Source organism: Vanessa cardui, chromosome 2, assembly GCF_905220365.1.
Source record: "Vanessa cardui chromosome 2, ilVanCard2.1, whole genome shotgun sequence".
NCBI classification, from domain to species: domain Eukaryota; kingdom Metazoa; phylum Arthropoda; class Insecta; order Lepidoptera; family Nymphalidae; genus Vanessa; species Vanessa cardui.
This window is the reverse complement of record NC_061124.1, coordinates 13256275-13279256: the sequence shown is the minus strand read 5'-3', so window position 1 is coordinate 13279256 and position 22982 is coordinate 13256275. Positions and strand designations below refer to the sequence as shown.

At 34.1% G+C, this 22982-nt stretch overlaps 1 protein-coding gene across 2 annotated transcripts; it reads left to right on the top strand.

Annotated features, from left to right (window-relative positions):
- The first annotated feature begins 95 nt into the window (after window positions 1–95).
- On the top strand, window positions 96–22000 carry LOC124542803 (E3 ubiquitin-protein ligase RNF13). 2 transcript variants are annotated; one of them, XM_047120695.1, is made up of 12 exons: window positions 96–292; window positions 1773–1965; window positions 11549–11718; window positions 12272–12363; window positions 14526–14628; window positions 16604–16712; window positions 17124–17298; window positions 17814–17974; window positions 18852–18953; window positions 19217–19263; window positions 19758–19906; window positions 20683–22000. In XM_047120695.1, the coding sequence occupies exons 2-12, from the start codon at window positions 1867–1869 to the stop codon at window positions 20739–20741; spliced, it is 1266 nt and encodes a 421-aa protein (XP_046976651.1). In that variant the 5' UTR covers window positions 96–292; window positions 1773–1866; the 3' UTR covers window positions 20742–22000. The 2 variants fall into 2 exon arrangements, with proteins under 2 accessions (XP_046976651.1, XP_046976645.1); XM_047120689.1 differs by having other exon boundaries at window positions 97–292; window positions 1770–1965.
- The last annotated feature ends 982 nt before the right edge of the window (window positions 22001–22982 follow it).

Sequence of the window (22982 nt, the reverse complement as noted above, 5' to 3'; positions counted from 1 at the left end):
AAAACATGTAAAATTATTTTATATTAAAGACATGCTACACCACTTATTTTTATTTAATATGCGTTGAGCCGGAGTTTATGAACGTTCATCGAATGACATTTACTTTGACTTGATTTTTCCGAAGAGTGAATCAGAATCAGTCGTAGTTTTAGTTAATTTACTTATATTTGTAATTCCAAATAAACGAGGTGCTACTTAAAAATTGCTTGTGTTGTGTTAGATTAGTAATACAAAACGTTAGCTTTTTAGGCGTTTTTACAAAGATCGTGTTATTATATTTCGAGTTTATGTTGTAAGTACTATTGTTTGCATATATGTCGAGTTGTGGATATTATAGAGTTGAAACGAATTTATTATTGTTGTTAACACGTGATCCAAGGCCGAGAACATGTCTCGGCTTTATTAGATTAAATTAGCAGCTTATTTTTAATCATACGCATCGGGTTAACGAGTTATATAGTGTAATCACCAATTGTTTTGGTTACGAAACGACCTTATTATCATTTGCTAAATATGTTTCCGTACTATATAATATCGACCTACTATCCAAACTTTATCTCCTTAAACCTAATTCTTTCTTTAACGTACATATTTCTTTTGATAATTCTCAGACATTTGCAAATAGTAGGTATTAATTTAAATTGTTCCAAATTCTTTTAAATCTAATGTAAATAAAAACAAAGTAGTGTAACATTCAGTTTTTTAAATGTAAAGTAATAAACACAATTACAAACATAGAAGTTATTTTTATTTGTGAATGAAACAAGAAAAAAATATAATACAAAAAAAAGCATCCTTTTATTCTATGAATTTCATTATTGAAAACTAGTTTCAAGTAACTCCTACCCACATCATAAAGATGTTTTAAATATTGTTGCATGTTGTTACAGTGTCTACCTTTACTTGTTTGTCTATTAAAAATTTCATTCTTGGTAAAAAACTTATTACTATGCTCCAATTAAAAGGCTTAATGACCAAGTATTATTATGACACTGATCTAATTTACATACTGACAACTAATTATTAATATATTTACTATAATTCATTTGTAATCAAAACATAAGTTCTTGTTTTTTAGCTGTATAACTTTGTTCTTGAAGTCTGCTAAATTAAAAACTTAATTTCTTGTCATTGATTTTTTTAAAATTCTTTGATATTAAATAAAAAGATATAAATGCTCTATATCCTCTGTAGTAACTGTTACAGGACAAACAAATTTCACATAAATAATCTTTTAATGTTTGTCACTGTCTGGGTGTATGTTTTATTGATGACTAAGAGTGGAAAATAGGTTTTTTTTTTTTTCAATTGAACTTATTACATTTATTGTTATTTAATTTGATCTGAATTGTATGTTAATGGATAAATGTTGATTCATTATTTCCACATCACTAATCTTGATCAATTTAATTATATTCTAAATTTATAATTCACAATATTAATACATTTTTCTTTGTGTAGTCTTGCTTGGTTCTCTACCAGGAAATATTAAAAAAAATATGGAAATTAAATGAAGAATTTTGCATGAGATAAACATTTATTAAAGAAGTTTTTAAACTGAATAACATCACACTGTGACCCATGAGAATGTATCGGTATTGTTTAACACAGGACAAATGAGCGCAGATACTTTTTACAATAATTGCATGCTTTGTCATCACCTATATCATCTACATAATATTAATCTGTTTTTAAAAAAAATAATAAATATGTATGAATGTCTTTACTTAAGTGTATGTACATAATGACAATGTATAATTTATTTTCAGAAGTTATGGAGACCAAGAACAACCACTGAAGTCATTACTCTGTGTGCAATGTAAGCGGGCGTAATTAGAGAAGATAGCACAGAGGAATGTGCTGACAATGCTACACACACTCCACACCTGCCTCCTGGGCTTGTTGGGCTTGTTGACCTCCGTCCATGGCAGCATCATTGTATACACCGAGGACCTGCCACATACGGTAAATTTAGATCGAATTTATCTATTAGTATACTAGTGACCCACACCGGCTTAACAAAGATGCAGTACTGGTAGTAAATGTATTACAGAATGACATTATTCACAAAAATCATAGCTTTTTGTCATTAGACTCTCTTAGCCGCTATGTCCCTACAATTAAAATCTGTAATATATCGGCCATATTTACCTATATAGAAAACACAATGTATTTAAGGTTCTTTATTGGATAAGGATTAATGCTTTATTCCTTAAAATTGCTATGTAAATAAACCACTATCTCTGATAAAAAAATAAAGATAAAAAATGGTTAGCAATTCAGAATCTCAGACTTTTTGAATACATTTTGATTTGATCTATCTCGTATTATATCTATGTATCCGCCAGCGTTTGTAATATAAGTTTACAAAAATTTTTTATATACGAAATCACATTTGTAAACTGTTAAATTATTATCAGTTTCTCTAGTATTTTGTTATGTATTATCCATATAAACTTTCCTCTTAAATCACTCTCTCTGTTTAAAAAAAAAACTGCTCCAAAATCCGTTGTGTAATTTGAAAGATCGAAGCATATAAGACAGATAAAGGGAAGTTACTTTTTTATGGTATAGGTTTGCGGACGAGCTTTTGGGCCACCTGATGGTAAGGGGTCACCATCACTCATAGACAATGACTATGTAAGAAATATTAACTATTCCTTACATCGTTAATGTGCCACCAACCTTAGACTAAGATGTTATGTCCCTTGTGCTTGTAGTTACACTGGCTCACTCACCCTTCAAACCGGAACACAACAATACTCAGTACTGTTATTTGACGGTATTCAATTGGAAGGCAAAGCCAAATTGGCTTCAAAAAAGCTGGGTGTGCTCAGCAAGGCGAGACAGTATTTCACGTCGGCCCATCGCCTAAAACTTTACAAGGCGCAAATTCGGCCTCACATGGAGTACTGCTCTCACCTCTGGGCGGGTGCTCCCCAGTACCAGCTCCTTCCATTTGACCGCATCCAACGTAGAGCGGCTCGAGTTATCGACGATCAAGCCCTTTCCGATCTCCTTGATCCTTTGGCTTTGCGTAGAGATGTTGGATCACTCTGCATCTCCTACCGAATTTTTCACGGGGAATGTTCCGAGGAATTGTTCGGATTAATCCCGGCTGCTGAATTTCACCTTCGGACATCTCGCCAAAATTCTAAGTTTCACCCGCACCACCTTGATGTCCGAAAATCCACAAAAGCGCGATTTCTCAGACATTTTCTGCCTCGCACAACTACTTTGTGGAACCAGCTTTCGCCGGCGGTTTTTTCCGAACCGATACGACATGGGAACCTTCAAGAAAAGAGCGTACTCCTTTCTTAAAGGCCGGCAACGCACCTGCAAGCCCCCTGGTTTTGCAGATGTCCATGGGCGGTGGTAGTCACTTTCCACCAGGTGAGCCTCCTGCTCGTTTGCCACCTATGCCATAAAAAAAAAAGAATAATTGATGAGTGGGTGGTACCTACCGAGACGGGCTTGCACAAGGCCCTGCCACCAAGTAAACTACGTTGTATATAAATGCTTACAGGCCTCGAGCGAAGGTGTGTTGGCAAAGTTTGTAGTTAGCTGTTCAATGTTAAAGACACCTTGCATGTACTAAACAGCAAAAGATCAACATTGTGCAATAAGATCCAAGCCTTCTCAAGGAGAGGTTTTCACTCAATAGATATCAACTGTTCGTGTAAACTATATTGGTGTTATTTAACTTTCTTTCTTTCTTTTACCATATTTTTGAAAATCTAATCTTAACTGATCCGTATTATATGAACTTTCATATTATTTTAGTTTACAGTTCAAGATGGACTTTACCTGTAAACAATTGTTAGGATTTAATTACAAATCTGTACTATGTCAGCTTTAAATATTCATATACAATTTTCGTACTTTTAATACTTAATAAAGTATGTGGTAAGTAGGTACCACCGCCCATAGACATGGCTCAGAATGAAATGGGAATCATTAATTACATCTCCAATGTGCCAACTCCAAAGTTACAATAATTCATTCACTTGTAAAAATGGAACACAACAATACGAATTATTGCTGCTGGGCGGTAGAATATTTGAAAAGTGGCTGCTACGTGGTACCCAGACGGGCTTGTATAAAGCACTGCCACCAAGGATATTGATTTGTGTATTTATAACATTGTAAAGTTTTAATAATTACTAATTGGGGGGGGGGGGGGATCGGACTTTCGGTATTCTTACATACCGGATGAAACGCGGTTACACAGCTATGCCAATTTTAAGTGAGAGAGTAGTACGACCCATTCAGCTGCAACTCGAAGGTATGCAGTGTGGCATAAACAATAATTTGATCGATAGTGACTATCGACTTGTCCTTGTGCCTGCTTTTACAATATACAACCTTACAAGTTATCGTCTGTCATAACTATATCTGTCTCGCTTTGATCATTGTTACTATATCAAGAGAGTAAAGAGCGTCGTCAGCTGATATCTGTATACGTCAAGATCACTCGATCTTTCTTTCTTAAATATCCGCGGAGACAAAGGGAGAGTGCGAAAGAGATAAATATACATAACGCATTTATTAAACACAGGGACGCAACACGTTATCTGTAATCCTTTTGTCGTTTAATTAGTACAATACACACAATGTTGAATTAAACAAATGAGTGTTAATTTTTGTATTTGTCCTATATAATCTTGATATGTATAATCATTAAATTTAGTTGAATCTGAATAATTACGATAAAATTATGAAATGCCATGCAATCGATACTCCGAGCGTCTATTATGACAGTTATAAATTATTTTTATATTATTTAAAAATTATAATAAGTCGCCATGTGTGTTTCTCGATAAGCTATCTAACGGTAATGAGGGAATATTACCAATATCGATAAGTAGGCGATAGTTTGCATTCCAGTATTAACTGCTCTGTTAAAGGTTCCGTGCTAATCGGTTCAAGTGATTTGTTAATTGTGATTTATTTGTGCTAAGAAGTGTTAATGGCATTATAAAGGATAATACTCATTATATATTTTTGTTTACTGTTTTTAAAAATTACGCAAAAGTCATGTTAATAATACAATGCGTTTGTTACTATAGAATAATTTGAAGTTTAAATGATTTGATACTAGTTGTAGACTAAAATATGCGTTAAGTCATTATGGTGATTATGTTAATTTTAAACGCGGTTAACCCTATATAGTTTGGCCTCCCTCGCTATCATGAAAATGTTCTTAAGGGAACATTGTTATCACGTAGCTTCCATTCTAGGTTATACATAAAACTATATCAAAATATTTTGTACGGAAAAACAAACATAAAAAGTCTTGCTTTTTTTTCGAGCTAAGCTCTTTGTTTGCAAAACACCTCTCCTTAAAATTATATCATGAGCTTACGACAGAGAATAAACCTTCACTTCTAATTACTGAGCAGATGTAAAAAAATATAAAATGATAATAAAAAGAATAAAAATTGCTACGCCCCTAAAAATGTCTTTGAACGTTGTAATCTTATTACGTTACTGTGAAATGAATATAATTAATAAATAGTATTCTTAGAGGTAAATAATATATTTTATGTATCTTTTGCTAAAGCAGTGTAATATTTCTAATTAAAATTTAGACTAGACATACGAAAATATTCTAAGTAATAGATAATCTTTTACGTAATTTGGGTTAGGCGCGATTTTATGTTTTATATTTGTTACTCGGCATATTTATTTAAGTATTTAGTAACAAGGTCACGTAATGTTATATAAACCATCCCTTACATCAACAATGCGTAAACAACCTTGTAAAATAAGATGTTATGTCCCTTGTTTCTGTAGGTTTCATGATTCACTCACCCATCAAACCGGATAGACAATACCATACCTGTATCAATAATAATTGGTAGTAACCACCCTGTAACTAATTTGCATATAACCTAGCCAAGAGGACGTGTTACTATAATTTAGTATCACTTAGCATTTGGTTGTCTTTTACTTTTCTATAAATATCTTATTCAGCCTTAGGCAACTCTGCCACGCAAGTTTGATCTTGAGTTGCGTCTCCTCTTGATTCGATTTCTTGTTTTCGGACACAGCATGTGTCAGTGTTTATCGCCACTGAAATAACGCAATAATAGAGAGTGGTGTCAGTGGATGCAACACTCACTTGGTCTATCTATGAGTTCTTCAACGAACATTAGTTTTCATTAAACATGTCGATACAATTGGGCCCACACTATTTTTCCCTTTAATTTAGGAAATGTTTAACCTTAAATTAAAGTTCTTAAATTTTTATATTGTTGTTTATCTCGAAAATGTTGGTATTAGTACATGAGAGAAAGAAGAATTCACATTTCTACTAATAATAATTAATAATTGTCAGTTGCCAATTGACACAGTTGTGAATAGTCAGAATGGTCCTCATATTCATTTGGGAGGGATATGTACACAAAGTGCTTACCGTCCACCAATATGTCGCAAACAATTTTATATGAATGTATGTTTCGGGCAACTTAGTGGCATATTGTGAGCAAAAACGTCACAATAAAACTAGTATACATTGACCCAATTACGGGCCTAGCGTTAATAACTTAATTTGGATTCATATGGTTGACTTTGGAGTTCAAATATATTAATTAAATAATAGTAAAGAAGTACATAGTAGTCAATGTTTTTATTCAAATAAAACAGGTATCGTTTCAAGCAATTTTCTTTTATTTACCATTATACAATTACAAGGTATGCTACTTTTGTGATGAAAATCTTGGAACATTATAAACGAAATTCACTCATCCTATAAAACTGAAATTTTACACACTTGTGCCGGTGACGTAACAATATTTATAGTTTTAATATATTTTTAACTGAGAGTTATTTTTATTGCCATCGACCGTGCGATGGTAATTTTTATTTATTTTTACTTCGTTTTGTATAATTGCTATTTCATTTTTAGTTTCCTTTTTATCTTCTTTAATTTATACGGTGTCAGTACCGGAGATTTCATTTCGATGTAAAAGTAAAAGAGCATTTTACTTCAAAACAGTAAACTCTAAGAAAGTAAGTAATCTCAAAAGCGATCAATAACCAAATATTTTATCCTGCATTCTAAGAAATTTCTCTTCTTATCTTAAAAATAAAATTACGAATCAGTGTCCCACATTTTGAAGACAAACTCAACTCTGTAACCTGATTTTCTGAAACCAAAATTACCATTTGTCTTGAGCGTTATCATGTAATTACGTGAACGGGCTGATGGAGAAATAAGCATAAAAGTTTTGACATCATTTTACGATTTAAAGAGTACTTTTAGAAAGTAATCTAAATATTTTTAGCCTTAAGTGCAATGGATTATTGTGGTAAGGCTTTATGCATGATTGTTTAAGAACTATCATCTGTTCTACCGCCAATCAGCTATAATTAGTACTATTATATTCCGGTTTGAATGTATGTCCTGAGTGAACGCGAATTCCGTTTGAACCAGTCCGATGTATCCAGACGACCGCACGAACGCGTACTATGTTAGCGGATACTCGCCTTCACTGAGGACGCACCTTAAGTGTGAGTGAACCAGTACTTACTCGCACAAGGGTCATAATATCTTTAATTCCCAAGGTCGGCGACGCATTGATGATATGAGGAAAAGTTAATATGTCTTACACTATTTGATATTCCGCCTACTGACCACAATTATGTTTTTTAATCAATAAAACATAATCAATATTTTCGCCGGTATTGTAGTAATGCATCGTACAAAATATCGCGCGTAAATTTTAATACGTAGATTTAAGTATTTCAGTATCGGTTCGAATAGCAAAAAAAAGCTTTACAATTAATGATCGATTTTCGAACTACGTAGCACCCAAACTTAGCGCAAAAAGTAAAATAAAACGCATTTTTGACAGTCAATCGCAAGATTTTTTTTTAATTTTATATGGTACAAGGTATTGATGAATTAGGCCGTAAAATATGTAATTTAATTTGATAGGTACTTTATGACAGTTAAAGTCAAGCACAGTTCTCGTTATGATTGTCCATTTAAAACGCAAATGTTTTCTTTTTTTTTCATAACTTTACTATTTTTATGTGTAACCTGTAAAAATAAACAGATCTTATCATCTTGTTTGTATGGAACGTGATAATTTATATGTATTACAAAATATGTAATTGATAATCAATATTGCTATAAGGTTTTTCCTTTGATTTGACCGCATGCCATTTTAACAGTTTATCAATGTAGTTTTAGTACTAGTAGTAGTATTTATTAATGTAATGAAAGATTTAAAATTTTCAAAACCGATTCGCATGGGATAGTCATAATTGAGTGTTATATAGAAAATTGAAAGTGTCTAACATTCACAACTCGAAAAATTCTCAGTAATATTAGTTGGAAGTGTGCCGTAAACCGTGGGGTGTTTGTCTTTGCCGGTGTTATCGAGTTATGAGTACGTTGTAGTCTAATTATTTAGATAGACTGTCAAAGCTAAGAAGAAGTCGAAAAAAATCCTTCCGCTACTTCGCCTGCATGTATTGACTTCCCAATGTACTCTTCTTCACCAATTTCATCGAATTCGATCCAGTGGTATAACCATGAATGCCTTACAGACAGACAGAGTTACGTTTAGCATTATAACATTTAAATAGATATATGTCGTAAAAAGTCTACCTTAAATTTACCTGCTGAAAATATCTTTAGCGCGTTATTTTATGAATGCCTTAACAATGAGATGAGAGCTAAGATGGCCCAGTGGTTACAACGCGTGCATCTTAACCGATGATTGCGAGTTCAAACTCAGGCAAGCACCACTATATATATGTGCTTAATTTGTATTTATAATTTATCTCGTGCTCGGCGGTGATGGAAAACATCGTGAGGAATCGCATTGGAACAGCGTGGTGGAATAGGAGACCTTATCCCAGCAGTGGGATGGGCTGTTACTTTAACAATGTACAAATGAAATCTAATTATACTTTATTAAAGTAGGCTTTTATAAGCACATTTGAATCTTCATTTAAAAATTATATTAAGTGAAGCTACGCCACTAAGCTTTTAGATGGCCACACCTCTCTCTGTTTCCAAGAGAATTTTGTAAATGGAATTGGAATAGTTTTCGGCATCCTGATATGCACTAAGTTTGATAAACGTAAGATGTCCTCTATTAATGAAGTACCGCTGTATTTTAGCGCCATTTTAATTGTATGTCGCTTCATTTTAATCTGGTTAAAAAGTTACAACATGCTATAAAGGAAAAAATAAACTGCGTATAATTTCATCTCGTTATTTAAAAAGCTACTTAAGTATATTTACTACTTTTACGCAGAGAATAATAACTCATATTATTATTATATAATCTTAATATTTACCCGAGTTAAGTTACTTTAAATTATTATATCCTCATTATTACCCAGCCGATTTCGACCACGTCAGCCAGTATTAACAAGACTGGCCAACTGCGCAGTAAAAAGTCTAAAAGTGCTCTGTAAAACACTTTTAACTTAATAACTCTGGGTAGGTACCCTGATGGTACAATTAATTTCTTCGTAGGAAAACCCAGTAACTTTACCAAATCCGACCCGGTACTACTTTTTAGAAATAATGAAGTGGCATTAAATAATTTTGTAAGTCTACGCTGTCTCTCGGGCCAAATCTTTGATTTTTGAAGTATTGAAACGAGTTTTTTTTTAAAAAAAAAACTTGTTTAGTGTTCTATTAATTATTCCTAAAAATGAATAAATGTTATTTTATGACATTATTATTCTGTTTTCATTTTTAGTCGAAGGTTATATAAAAAGGGTTTTTTTTATCTTTGATGAGTTAGAAATTAATTGACAAGTCAGTCCAGTCTGGGTATATAACAAAAGAAAAAAATACGTCATAAATGTATATTTTAAGTAACGCAGATACGCACGCGTAGTCGGTATTAGAATAATTGTTTGTTGAAGGCCAGCCAACAATACGTCCTCGACATTGAAACATATGTACGTGTTAACCGTAATAGAGGTCGCGGTAACTTAATAACGTAACTCTTTAGAACGCTATCCGATCATTTAAAAATCAAATTATTCTATTTTCAAAATTTACTAACACCATTAAAAAAACTCGAAAAAGCTGATATGCTAAATTTAATTTTGAGGGGACCGGTTTTAGAATGCCAAATTTTGTTCTTAACTTGTAATATTTTTGAACTGTAGACTATAATATATATTATAATTTTTTTATAACACGAACGTCGTGTAGAACTATTGCTATTATACATGAATACCGCAAGATTGTCTGGACGCGGTAAATGTGGTATAGGCTGAATATACACAAAACAATCAATTATAAAGTCGTGGTTCAGGAATTGTATCTATTTATTCTCCAATGGTCAAGAATGTTGCATCCAGCAATACAAAGTATAATCGTGATGCATATAGTGGGCTTGCAGCATTTCGTGAGTACAATATATTGTATTACTTATTTTAAAACCTTTACATGCGGACGGTACTTGTGACTAATGATTTTTTAATTTAACGATCAGTCGTTCTCTTCAGTGTATTTAATTACTTGTTTTTTATACTCTTTACAAAGTGATTACTTTGTCAATTCAAAATTAATATTATTTTTAGTGAGAGTGTTAGACTTAATTTACCCAATATCAATATTCTAAACTATTGATTATGCATTATATTTTGAATTAAGAATAGCGTTAAGGCTAATCCGGCAAAATGAAATTGTCCATTATTTAAAAAAAAATAGCTACGAATATAACTGGAGTTGACCTTCAGATTTAGGAGCTAACTATTTTCTGACTTGAGTTATTTACATTTACATCATTCTTAGCTATGCACTTAGCTATGTTGTATGTTCGGTATTTTTCGGTATTAAAATACTACCTATAAAAGACTTTCGTGTTCTCAAGGATGTCTTTAGTTAATCTGTCTACGACCTAAGGGATTTTGACTTTAGTTATAATTAGGTACATAGAACACATTTTTTGAATATATATATTTTTTGTCGTAATAAACAAATGTTGGATTTGTCTATTAATTTATACCATTATTATGTTATTTATATGTTACCAAACTAAGAACTCTTTTGTTCAACGGATGTGGCTGTATATGTCTCAAAGCTGAAAGTGACTTCTTGAAAGGGTTTTTTGCTCCACATATCACGATATACCTTTTGTTTTTTTTTTATCTGTCTCCTGATGGTAAGCGGTTACCACCGCCCATAGATATAATAACCTTTACATACATCATCAGTGCGATGTCCCCAGCCTTGGGAATTAAGATGTTAAGTCTCCTTTGCCTATCGTTGCATTCTCACTCACCCTTCAAACCGGAACATGGCAATATTAAGTATTACTTTTTGTCGATAGAATATCTGAGGAGGGGGTGGGTACGTTCGGCTTAAACAAAGCCCTACCGCCAAGTAATTTTAATCAATAGGATTACGTTAAGCAATTATGCCTTGAACTTAATTGTGTCCAAGTACGTCAAGTTAATAACTTAATATTTCACGTTAAAGTTCTAGTTTAATCAAAAAACACGATTATTAGTTTTATTGCGTTATTCTATAAAAACTTGTTGAAAAATTCATTTTATTTTCCAGATAGCGGAAGAATTCCGTGACATACCGGCTAGTTTTGGTCCAGACCTGCCTCCAGATGGTCTTCGTGGATTCCTCGTTACTGGTGAGCCGGAGGATGGCTGCAGTCCACTCAAGAAACCGCCTGTGGACACGGAAAACTTCACAGGAAAATGGGTTGTGTTAATCGCTAGGTGAGTTTCTAATATATATAAAAGGCGATCTTTTCAATGGATACCTTTCGCCTTTATTTGTATTCTTTTTGGTATTTATTTGTATTCCGATATAAAGAGTTTATAAAATTAGCTAGAGTTAGAAACATTGTAAGCAATGGCATGTAATTATTTAATTAATTACGGATACGACCGCTTACCATCAAGTGATTCTTAAATTAAATATATGAATGTTTTGCATAAAGTGGACTTAGGACAAATAAGGTCTTCGATACTCTTTTTTTCCAAATCAACTCTGATCTCAATGTAAGTTGCTAAAGTACTCGTGTTACGGAAAATCAGAAGTAACGACGGTACCACAAACGCCCAGACCCAAGATAATACATACAAAACTTATGAACTTGAATATAAAACGAATGAACTTTTTCTACATCGTTATAGTTATAGTTTATAGTTAAAATTAAAGTTGAATCTCATATGAAACTAGTGCAAACCTTAGTTGGACATTGGATACGACCACAATATCTTGTACCGTTAGCGATATCCGATGATGTTTGTTAATTACTCCCCTCAGATATAACTGCAGCTTTGAGTTGAAAGTACGCAACGCGCAAGCCGCCGGCTTCGACTGCGCCGTCGTACATAATGTCAACTCGAGCGATCTCGGTGAGTGATAGAAATCAAATCAAATCAAATCACTCTTTATTGTACACCAGTAAATAAATCACATATACACGGTTAGATGAAAGATGTACAAGAGGCGGCCTTATCGCTAACACAGCGATCTCTTCCAGGCAACCTTAAGGTAATGGAAAACAGATATAGAAAGAGGTAGAAATATATTGTGATTTCCAATACGATACCAATTCCTGATGATCGGGTCACGTGACCCTTCTTCAAGCTGACAGACTCCATCGGAAGTTTAAATAAGTAGTCAAAATAATGGCAAAACTCATTACGCTTAGGAATTTTAGTGCCCTCTAATTGAAACCTTAATAAAAGGCAACAACCTTTCATATACTTTGTTGAGTGAACCAACCGCCGCCAATTGAATGATTACGTAACATTTTTAAATCGTCTGTCAATTTTCTACATAGAGACTAAGGTTTTTGTTTTGTCGTTTCAAACTTTTATGAATGAGCGTACAAAGATCCCAACTTATTCTAGTACATATCTTAATTAACTTATTTACAATATTTTAAGTGTACCATTTTATAGATGCTAAAAATAACCATAAATATACAACGTGGTATTAAAAAAAATATAAGTAATTGTAAACATACATAATGAACTATTTATAGTATCTTGATACTTAAATTAATAGCACGATGTGCGATATTCCCGTACATAATAAATCGAAAGTGCGTCCATTACAAGTGTAGAGATAAGTTGGATGAATAATTACACTGTTATCTGGTCATCCCGTGCAACATTGATAGTATTATAACTAATAAAACTTCACAGGAACTCAAACGCATTTTACACGGAACTTTTTTTAATCTGTTATAATTTTTGATTATAATCTGTGGGTGTTATGAGTACTTTATAAAATGTTTCCCGCGAAAAGTGATAGAAACTTGGATTTATACCGGCTTAGTCATGTGTAAGTTGATAAATGTTTTATGTCAAGTGAAAATGAGTTTATTAGTATTTAAAATTAATTTACAGAAGGATTAACACATTACAGTATTTTTTATTAATAAGAGATAAACAAAAAATGTTTTCTATAATTTGTCTGAGACTCTAGCTCGTTAAATTAGTATCTTGTAATCAAATTTTGCTTGATTATTTTACAAGCTAAATATTAAGCTACCTAATGTCTCCTATGCTTCCTACTTCTTTATTAATAATTCTACTCAATTCGTATTGTTGAGTATGATATTAACGAATTGTTTGAGATAATCTTTCGTCTTTTTTTTATAGTCGTTGCTTTCTTAATCAATACCGGCCATTTTATTGAATTCCTTAATCACAATGATTCACTAAAATTATTAGTTGTTTTTAGTTGTTAACGATATAATATGGAGTTAATTAATAATTCAAGTTAACAGTTTCCCTAATCAGACCACAGACGATACTTAATCAATGACAATGAATTATGATTGACACGTGACTCAAGGGGAAATGAAGCCCAAAGGGGGTAAATTGAGTACAAAATGTTTATCACGTTATTTGGCCGATTCAAATTTTAAACAACTCTGTTATATTTAATCTTATAGATTTTGCGCAAAAGGCAATTTTATTGTCGTCTCTTTCCGACATATCACTTCTTCTATCTTTATCTCTTTCTTTACAAGATCACAGTACAAATAATTTGTATCCTTTTAATTGTAGTCATAACTAATATAATAAACGCAAAATATACTTTGTATATTTAGATTTAGATTAAGATACCTAATACCAGCAACACCAAACCCACCATTACACTCGGTTAGATTCATTCAAAAGTGTAGTACTTTTCAACCTTGGCTGACACCGGCTCCAAATATAACAATAACTATAACCACGTTATATAATCGTAAATCGACTTTTAAGTAGTCTAATATTTTTCATTTCATTTTACCTAGGAGGACTCTAAAATATATTGAATATGCAATTATTTTTATTACTTTTTAGTGCATATTTATTTGTTTTAAAATAGTGTTTTGTTTGAAGTCGGTTTTTCTTTTTGTTAAAATTTTTATTTATTCATTCGGTTAAGCGATAAATCCCTAAATCGTATTTACGATCAATATTATATTACGATTTCTTGTAACTATGCGTGTTCCCTTTCAAAATTATCAATGCGTCTATATTTCATTTATTTATTTGCAAAACTATTATTTCAGAATCAATGTCGGCGAAGAACCCTGAGGGTATTACGATTCCCTCCGTGTTCGTCAGCGACCTCGCCGGGATAATACTCTCGGAAGAATACGTCTACACTAATCGGTAAGTTTTGTTTATTTTTAGCATATAATGGCAACCAATGATATTCTAATAAACAGATATGTTATATCCATACTAAACAACAGAAAAAAGTGTGACACGCCGGGGGCCGTTTATTTTAGTTTATTTTTACATTTCGTTAAAAGTAAAAAGGATAGCTTGATAAAAACAATAAGTAAAAGGGATAATTAGATGTTTTAATTACGCAAATTATTATTATTAGATGATTATGATGTATTAGAACATATTACCACGTAAAACGACAGGCAAACGTCCCAATTAGGACGTTTTCTAGTCTTCACTTTTGCGCGTTAATAACATATCTGTTTACTACAGCATCATTGATGGCAACGAACTTGTGACGAAATTGAGGAACATATTGTGAGAAAGGCCTTGAGCATGGTTGTGGATGGATGTAGAGGTCTACCTCTACACGTTTCCTATAGGACGACCAAGGAAACGATGGATGGATTGTGTGAAATACGATATGGTTAGAAAGAATGTTACTTGTGAGATGATGTCTGACAGAGAAGTATGAAAGGAGAAGACATGCTGCGCCGACCCCAAACAAAATTGGGTTAAGGGCGAAATATTAATAATTAAGATTTCACTAACATAGACTGTAAGCTTTTAATTAATTATTTTTACTAACCCACTATGGATGCTGCTTGTCTGAAATAAAGTTTATTATTTTATTATTATAATTAATCCTAACTTAGTATTATAAATTTGAACGTCATTGTATATTTGTTGGTTTTTACATCTTACCTATTTACCATGATGTATTTATACATACTTGGTAGTAGAGTTTTGTGCAAGCCCGTCTGGGTAGGTACCACCCAGTCATAATTTATCCAAACAAACAGCAGTACTCAGTATTGTTGTTTGCAGTGAAATGTGAGTAAGCCAGTGTAACTAGAGGCACAAGGTATATAATATCTTAGATACCAAGATTGGTGGCGCATTGGCGATGTAAGAAATGATTATTAGTTTTTACAGCGTCATTTTTTATGGACGGTGGTGACTACTTACCTTCAGTCTAACTATATAATAAAAAATACACCTTGTCAGTAGTACTGAAAAGGATATAGGGTGTATATAATACTTAAAACCACAAATAGAACTTGACCCTAACCGCCTCAGTACTAATTAGTAATCGATAATGTATAGTAAAGTGTTTAATGGGAATGGTCAGTTCACTAGCTCGTTTCCTACATTCAAAAATATTCATTTAGAGTCAGATTGACTTAACAAACTTAAATTTATAATATAGGTATTACCACTAAAAATATTTAATACTGTTATTATGTAACAAAGGACAAATATAACGTGAGTCAATAATTGAAAAAAAGTCTATAAATAGTAAAAAGTATGAATGCTAGTTTTCTTTTCTTTTATTTTATCATTTGTTTTTTTTTTATTGAGTTTTACTCTATATTAATTAGGTATTTGTTAAATGTATGAGTACCAATATTTAGTAATGTTTTAATGGGTGTGCATTTTGAAAATGAAATAACTTATTAAAAAATAAATGTATAAGTCAACAGCTACTTCACTGACATTCTCTTTAGATCTTATCTAAGCTAAGCGATATGAAACAAAAGTATAGACTAGAGCTAAAGCTAGTATATTCTTCGATATTCATGTGTTCTTACTGTATCAGAGAAGATATGAATCTAATTTTAAAATGAAATTCAAACACCATAAGGGAGTTGAATAAAACTGTATCAGGTATTTGTCATACTTTTACGAGTAAAATCGCTTTGAATTCAATCATCAAATCTCCTCAAGGATCGTTAAATAAACGAACCATTGCAAATGTACGTATTGTACACACATACACAACGCATCACGCACGCGCGCACGCACGTACGCACACATACGTATTCAAATAAAGGAATCATTATCATCTACATTTCATGAATGTTTTCTTTCCGTTTTGTATTTGTATATATTTAACGTACGATTATGTGTTCAGCTACTATATAATGGTGAACGGAGATCTCCCCTTCAACATCAACACGCACCTGCTGTTGCCGTTCGCCATCGTCGTGGTGCTCTGTCTCATCGTTATACTCATATTTATGGTAAAAAAATCATAATTTTTATGACTTGTTTAAATGATCAACCTCACTAATAAATAGTCACCTCCGCTCAGTGCTATACAAAAAGTGTACCATTTTTGTGGACTTAATGAACCATGAAGAAGGTATGTTATATACGAAAAAATTCCTAGAAGAAAACTTAATGTTGTCTTAAATTTTCGCGATTATTACACATTTAAATAAAACTAGTTATAACGGATTTTTATCCGGAATTTAACGGATAAAGTGCTCAAAACGTCGGGATGTCCAAAATATTTAATATACGCGATTAAAATCCGTTATAACTAGTTTTATTTAGAAGAAAACTTGTTGGGTTTTATGCCAGTCCGTTTCACCGCTGAGTATGGCAGCGTTGTCTCGCGGTTCGCTGACGTGTGTGGCGTTGCGTTTCAGATCGTGAAGTGCATCAAGGAGCGTCGGCGCGCGCGGCGGCACCGCCTGCCCAGCCGCGCACTGCGCAAGATCCCCACGTGCAAGTTCAGCAAGGGCGACCCCTACGACACGTGCGCCATCTGCCTCGACGACTACCAGGACGGCGAGCGCCTGCGAGTGCTGCCCTGCGCGCACGGTACATCACTAGCGCTACTCCGCTTTACCAGCACACTTTCTTTATACCCGAACCGATGGATATGGGAATCAGATCGTTCATATAGTTATGCTGCTGGGCTAAAGGCCTCCTCTCCCTTTGAGAGGGTTTGGAACGTATTCAACCACGCTGTTCCAATGCGGGTTGGTGGAATACACATGTGGCAGAATTTCTATGAAATTTGTCACATGCAGGTTTCCTCACGATGTTTTCCTTCCCCGCTGAGCACGGAATGAATTATAAAGTCAAATCAAGCACATGAATCAGCAGTGCTTGCCTGGGTTCGAACCCGCAATCATCGGTTAATCTCGACTCGGACAACTTTCTAATTTGCTATCTATTAATTCCTGGAAAGTATTCAACGGCCTGTTTTTACCGTATCTGCGATTGCACATTAAATATATAAAAAGCCTAACTTAAGCTATTCCAATCGTGAAAGGTGTAAAGGTACACCGTTCGTTGATTGGCACACGAATGAGATGTGTGGTTGTGCGCAGCGTACCACGCGAAGTGCATCGACCCGTGGCTGACGCAGAACCGTCGCGTGTGCCCCGTGTGCAAGCGGCGCGTGCTGGCGGCCGGCGAGCGCGCGCGCCGCGACTCCGACTCCGAGAGCGAGCCGCTCGTGCCCGACGCCGACGCCGCGCCGCGCACGCACGTACGCACGCACCCACACACGCACGCACGCACGCACTTACCTCACTGACCTCAGCATCTATACATATGATCATAATACGCTTCGATAATATATATTAATATTTTAAAAAAAGTAAAGTAACAGCCTGTAAATTTCCCACTGCTGAGATAAGGTGAGAGGGTTTTGGAACATATTCCACCACGCTGTTCCAATGCGGGTTGGTGGAATACACATGTGGCAGAATTTCGATGAAATTAGACACATGCAGGTTTCCTCACGAATTTTTCCTTCACCGCCGAGCACGAGATGAATTATAAACACAATTAAGCACATATATATAGTGGTGCTTGCCTGGGTTTAAACCCGCAATCATCGGTTAAGATGCACGCGTTCTAACCACTGGGCCATCTCAGCAGCAAAACAATATTTTTACTTGGTGGTAGGGCTTTGTGCAAGCCCGTCTGGGTAGGTACCACCCACTCATCAGTTATTCTACCGCCAAATAACAGTACTCAGTATTGTTGTGTTCCGGTTTGAAGGGTGAGTGAGCCAGTGTAACTACAGGCACAAGGGACGTAACATCTTAGTTCCCAATGTTGGTGGCGCATTGACTATGTAAGGAATAGTTAATATTTCTTACAGCGTCATTGTCTATGGGTGATGGTGACCACTTACCATCAGGTGACCCATATGCTCGTCCGCCAATCATTACCATAAAAAAAAAATAAAAAAATATATATATGCAGGAAAAGAAAACTAATTAAATATATAAATATTAAATCTCATTCTCTGCAGTAAAGAATATCTTAAGCTAATCGTTCATTAATTTTAATATAGGTTTTTTTTCGGTCGGCTGTTATATATGAGAATCTTAAATGGTCATATATTTCTACCGCAGGGTGGGACTTTCGACGAGCAGCGAGAAAATCCCTTCGTGAGGGCGGCGCGATACATCTCCAGGATGCGGAATCGTATCGAGCGAAGGGAAGGCGACGCAGAGGTACACCATATTTAATATTGCTTACCTTATCAGCTTTTGTTTAACAGCTGTTAGTATGTATACGTCAATTTGTTGAACTCGGTTGGAGTTCAACAAATTTTCGCTAAGCTATAAAATAACTATTCAGTAAATATAATTATCTTTTTTGTTTCAAGGTTCAGATTCTATGAAGAACTTGTTTCGTCTATTATTTCTCTGCTACTCAAATAATTCGTTTGGTTTTATTTAAATCACTATTAAGATATATCTCTTTATGTTTCAAGGTCGCACAGCCTTCAGAAGATAACGAACAAATCGTTAATGAGGAATCGTAAGTAATTTTTAATTTACATTTAGCATTACATACATACATGCCATACATATAGCAAGATGAATAAATCGTCTTTAATGTTAACTTGTATGTATGTATAAGTACGACACAAATTAGATGTAGCATCGGAAAATGCAATGGAATGAAAATAAAACCGATTACTACCGATTTACACGACCAATAGAAATGGCTCTCTATCGCGCCATTCGACGCTATTCGTCGCTATAGATTCGTGCGTCAGACAAAGCAAGTGCATGTAAATCGACGCGTCAAATTGACAAATATATTAGGTCATTGGAAAATACAAGTTATTATGTTTGTGCATATTCGCGTGAGAAATAAATATTGATAATTTGGGATAGCGTACTTAATTCGGATGTGATCGGTTTTACGAATTTTGCCGATGCTACATCTAAGTTGTGTCATACTATACAATATTCACCCACACAAACTTTACACACGCAATATATACTTTTCAATATTCCACCTCCCAGAGTCGAGAATCGCGACACGCAGCCACTGATCCGCACCGAGCCGGAGCGCCGACGCCGCGCGCCGCGCACGCGCCGGGCGCGCTCGGCGCCGCGCACGCCCCCCGCGCCCCCCGCACCGCCCGCACCGCCCGCGCCGCACGGGGACATCGGTGAGCACCTCCCGCCGCCCCTCCCGCCCCTCTAACCGTAACCCGCCCGCGCCGCGATTGGCGGACTCGGTAGAATGCTTTGGGGTTTAATTTGGAATACCCGGGAAAATAAATATAAATATGAGACAACATCACATACATTACTCTGATCCCAATGTAAGTAGCTGAAGCACTTGTGTTATGGATATCACAAGTAACGACGGTACCACAAACACCCAGACCCACACAGACAACATAGAAAACTAATGGTAATCTACATCGACTCGGCCGGGACTCGAACCCGGACCTCAGAGTGGCGTACCCATGAAAACCGGTGTACATACCACTCGACCATGGAGGTCGTCAAAATGTTAGCCAACTCGGGGTGCGCGCTTTCTAAAAGAGTCCGCACTAGACGTACCTGTATCCAATGGTACGAGGATAACTCAAGGATGTGAGTGCCTAAATAGAAATCGCATTATTTAAATATGTTACCTACACGATGAATAAAGGTTTAAATTAATTATGGGCTGGTAACATTATTATAAATCTATTAACTGTATGGCTATTTTTTAAACGGAAAAGACATTTTATTACGTACTATCCAATTCATCGGATTTTGAAATAACTTATTAATATTTAAATATATATTTTTTAATTTGTATGTACTGACTTTCAAATATATTAACGCACACTATATGCACACACCGATGCTAGACTTCCTTGCCCAATGTCCAACCGCAATGAAGACAATAAGTGCCTTGGGATAATATTCAATGCAGCGTTTGTTGTTGTAGGTGTCGCTGCACTTCCGGCTCCTGCGGCGACCAGCGAGCCCCAACATATCGATTTATGAACACATGTATTATAAATTATTGTACATTGACTCTAAGAAAAATAGCGGACTCACAGAATATAATATCGCGAATGTAGAATATACTAACAGACACGAACATATACATTTAAATCGACTTCGTGATATCATCGCCTTAAATCATTGTTTATTAATGACACCGATAATTAAGCATGAGAGAGGTCAGGAGATTAGGAGGGATTCCAAACCACGGCCCATTAGCTATTATTCGAAGTTCCATTCGGATAAATACAGACCCAAAATGAGTTTGATAGCAATCGTCCAAAACAAAGTATGATCACATTATTTATATTTATGATTTTCAGAGATGTATGTAATTCTTAAATCTATACTAACATGGAACAACAATAAACTTCATCAGATTTTTTTCGGAGTTATTTAAGTAGCATTCATTATTAATAGACTTGATGATGGAAACTTCGAAAATAGTCTCAAGTGAAAGTTTTGACGTTAGGATTATTTTCATGTCAATGTATTTTAAGAGTTATGTTATGGAATAGTCCTGCGTCAGACCAGTGACGGCTGTAGAGACACCCGGAATATTGAATGAATCGGTTTGTGGGTACTAAATAATACAAACAGTTGTGAAAATTATACAATCGTTTCCTCAGAGTGTTTAGATTTTTTAACTATAAATATGTCTGGGTAGTTGAAGTCGTTAGCGCTACGGCTGGCCATGCTAAATAACTTTTATTGCCATATGTTAAGCTTCAAAATCTAATAAAGTACCTGAAAATGTTAAACAGAGTATGCAAACCTTATTCCAAGTTTAAAATTATAGCACAATATCTCTAGAAATGTTTTAAACCATTTTTTTTAATAGTGATGGTTAATTGCAGTCACTTTTGCATGTCTTTGTCTAAATTAATTTGTTAGAATGCGTCGGTATTATATTACAAACTTAAACTAACTTCAATTCATTGTGTTAAAGGAATGTCATTTTTTTGCTAACGTATTTCATTTTTATTCGATTATTTTTTGTGAATTTATAATCTACGCTATAACCTATCTCTTTACAATTAAAAACATTTGACAGAAAATTAAATTATGAAATATCGTTCAACTTTCTGAAATTAAATAGATAAAAACACATTCTTTTGCTATGTTAGAACAAAGTATTTTGTCAACTATAATCGGATATAATCGGATCGAACGTTACTATACGATATGCGAATCATTGGAAAAAGTCAGTTTTAATATTAAACGTGTCTAGAGATAATGTCATTTAAAAAACAAACTTATATGACCTTGCGTCAATTAGATTTATAAATCGACCTTTCCTTTATATTAGGCATTTAAAAACGTTAACACTTGAAGTATTTTATGGAGGTAAAGTTATATAAGGAAAGAAACAACATTAACAAGTTGGGTCAAGAGAAAAGTATGTACATAATCGAAGCGAAGACATTTCCATTTCAATAGAATTTGTGCAAAATATCTACATTTAAAAGATCTCCAAAAATTATCACATATACTTTCCCTAGACTAATGTACAATGTATATCGATAAAAAATATATTTAAAAATAAATTTTTTATGCACCTTCTATTGAAATTGAACAAAATAGTTTACTCAACTTTCATTGTGATATCCCGTCTTTTTTCCGTAAGTACATCGAAGTAAATTTCATAATATCAAAATAAATAATTCACCACGGCCACTTAGTAAGTTATGCAGAGGCAAAGGGAAAATTAAGTGTAATATATTATTAATACGTTCGAGGTAAATCAAGAAAAGTTATTGTGTATAAGCTTTAGGTATATCATATTGTAGCATAATGTATATGAATATAGATTAAATTATAGTTGTTATTAATATGGAGGACTTTTATTAGACAGGGACTGTGACCATTCATGAAAAATGTAAAGAAATTTTATAACGACTAACTTACATTAAACTTCCATTTACCATGTAACACATTATATTGTATTTTTATGACAAAGTATTCTTTTATTTTTTAAAAACACGAATAATTATAATAACTTGCCATATATATTTAAATAACGAATGAGGTTATATTTCACTAGTTAGTATAAAACTTAAGTCTTAAAAAACTAATTTTACAAGTTCTAATTTTAAATGTTTACCGCTTATTTGTTTTTGAAATTGGAAACGAAAATATTTACCAGTAGCATATGTAAAATTGATTTTTATTGCCAGGTAACACTGGAAATATTGGTATACTCACTCTAGGGCTGATTACACACAACACCGCAGTAGTCAA

Excerpts from the sequence above, each read along its gene's own strand:
- LOC124542803 (XM_047120695.1), top strand. The coding sequence starts at position 1,867 with ATGCTACACACACTCCACACCTGCCTCCTGGGCTTGTTGGGCTTGTTG. Across the intron at positions 12,364-14,525 it reads TGTCAACTCGAGCGATCTCG|AATCAATGTCGGCGAAGAAC; the intron begins GTGAGTGATAGA and ends CTATTATTTCAG. Across the intron at positions 19,264-19,757 it reads CAAATCGTTAATGAGGAATC|AGTCGAGAATCGCGACACGC; the intron begins GTAAGTAATTTT and ends TCCACCTCCCAG.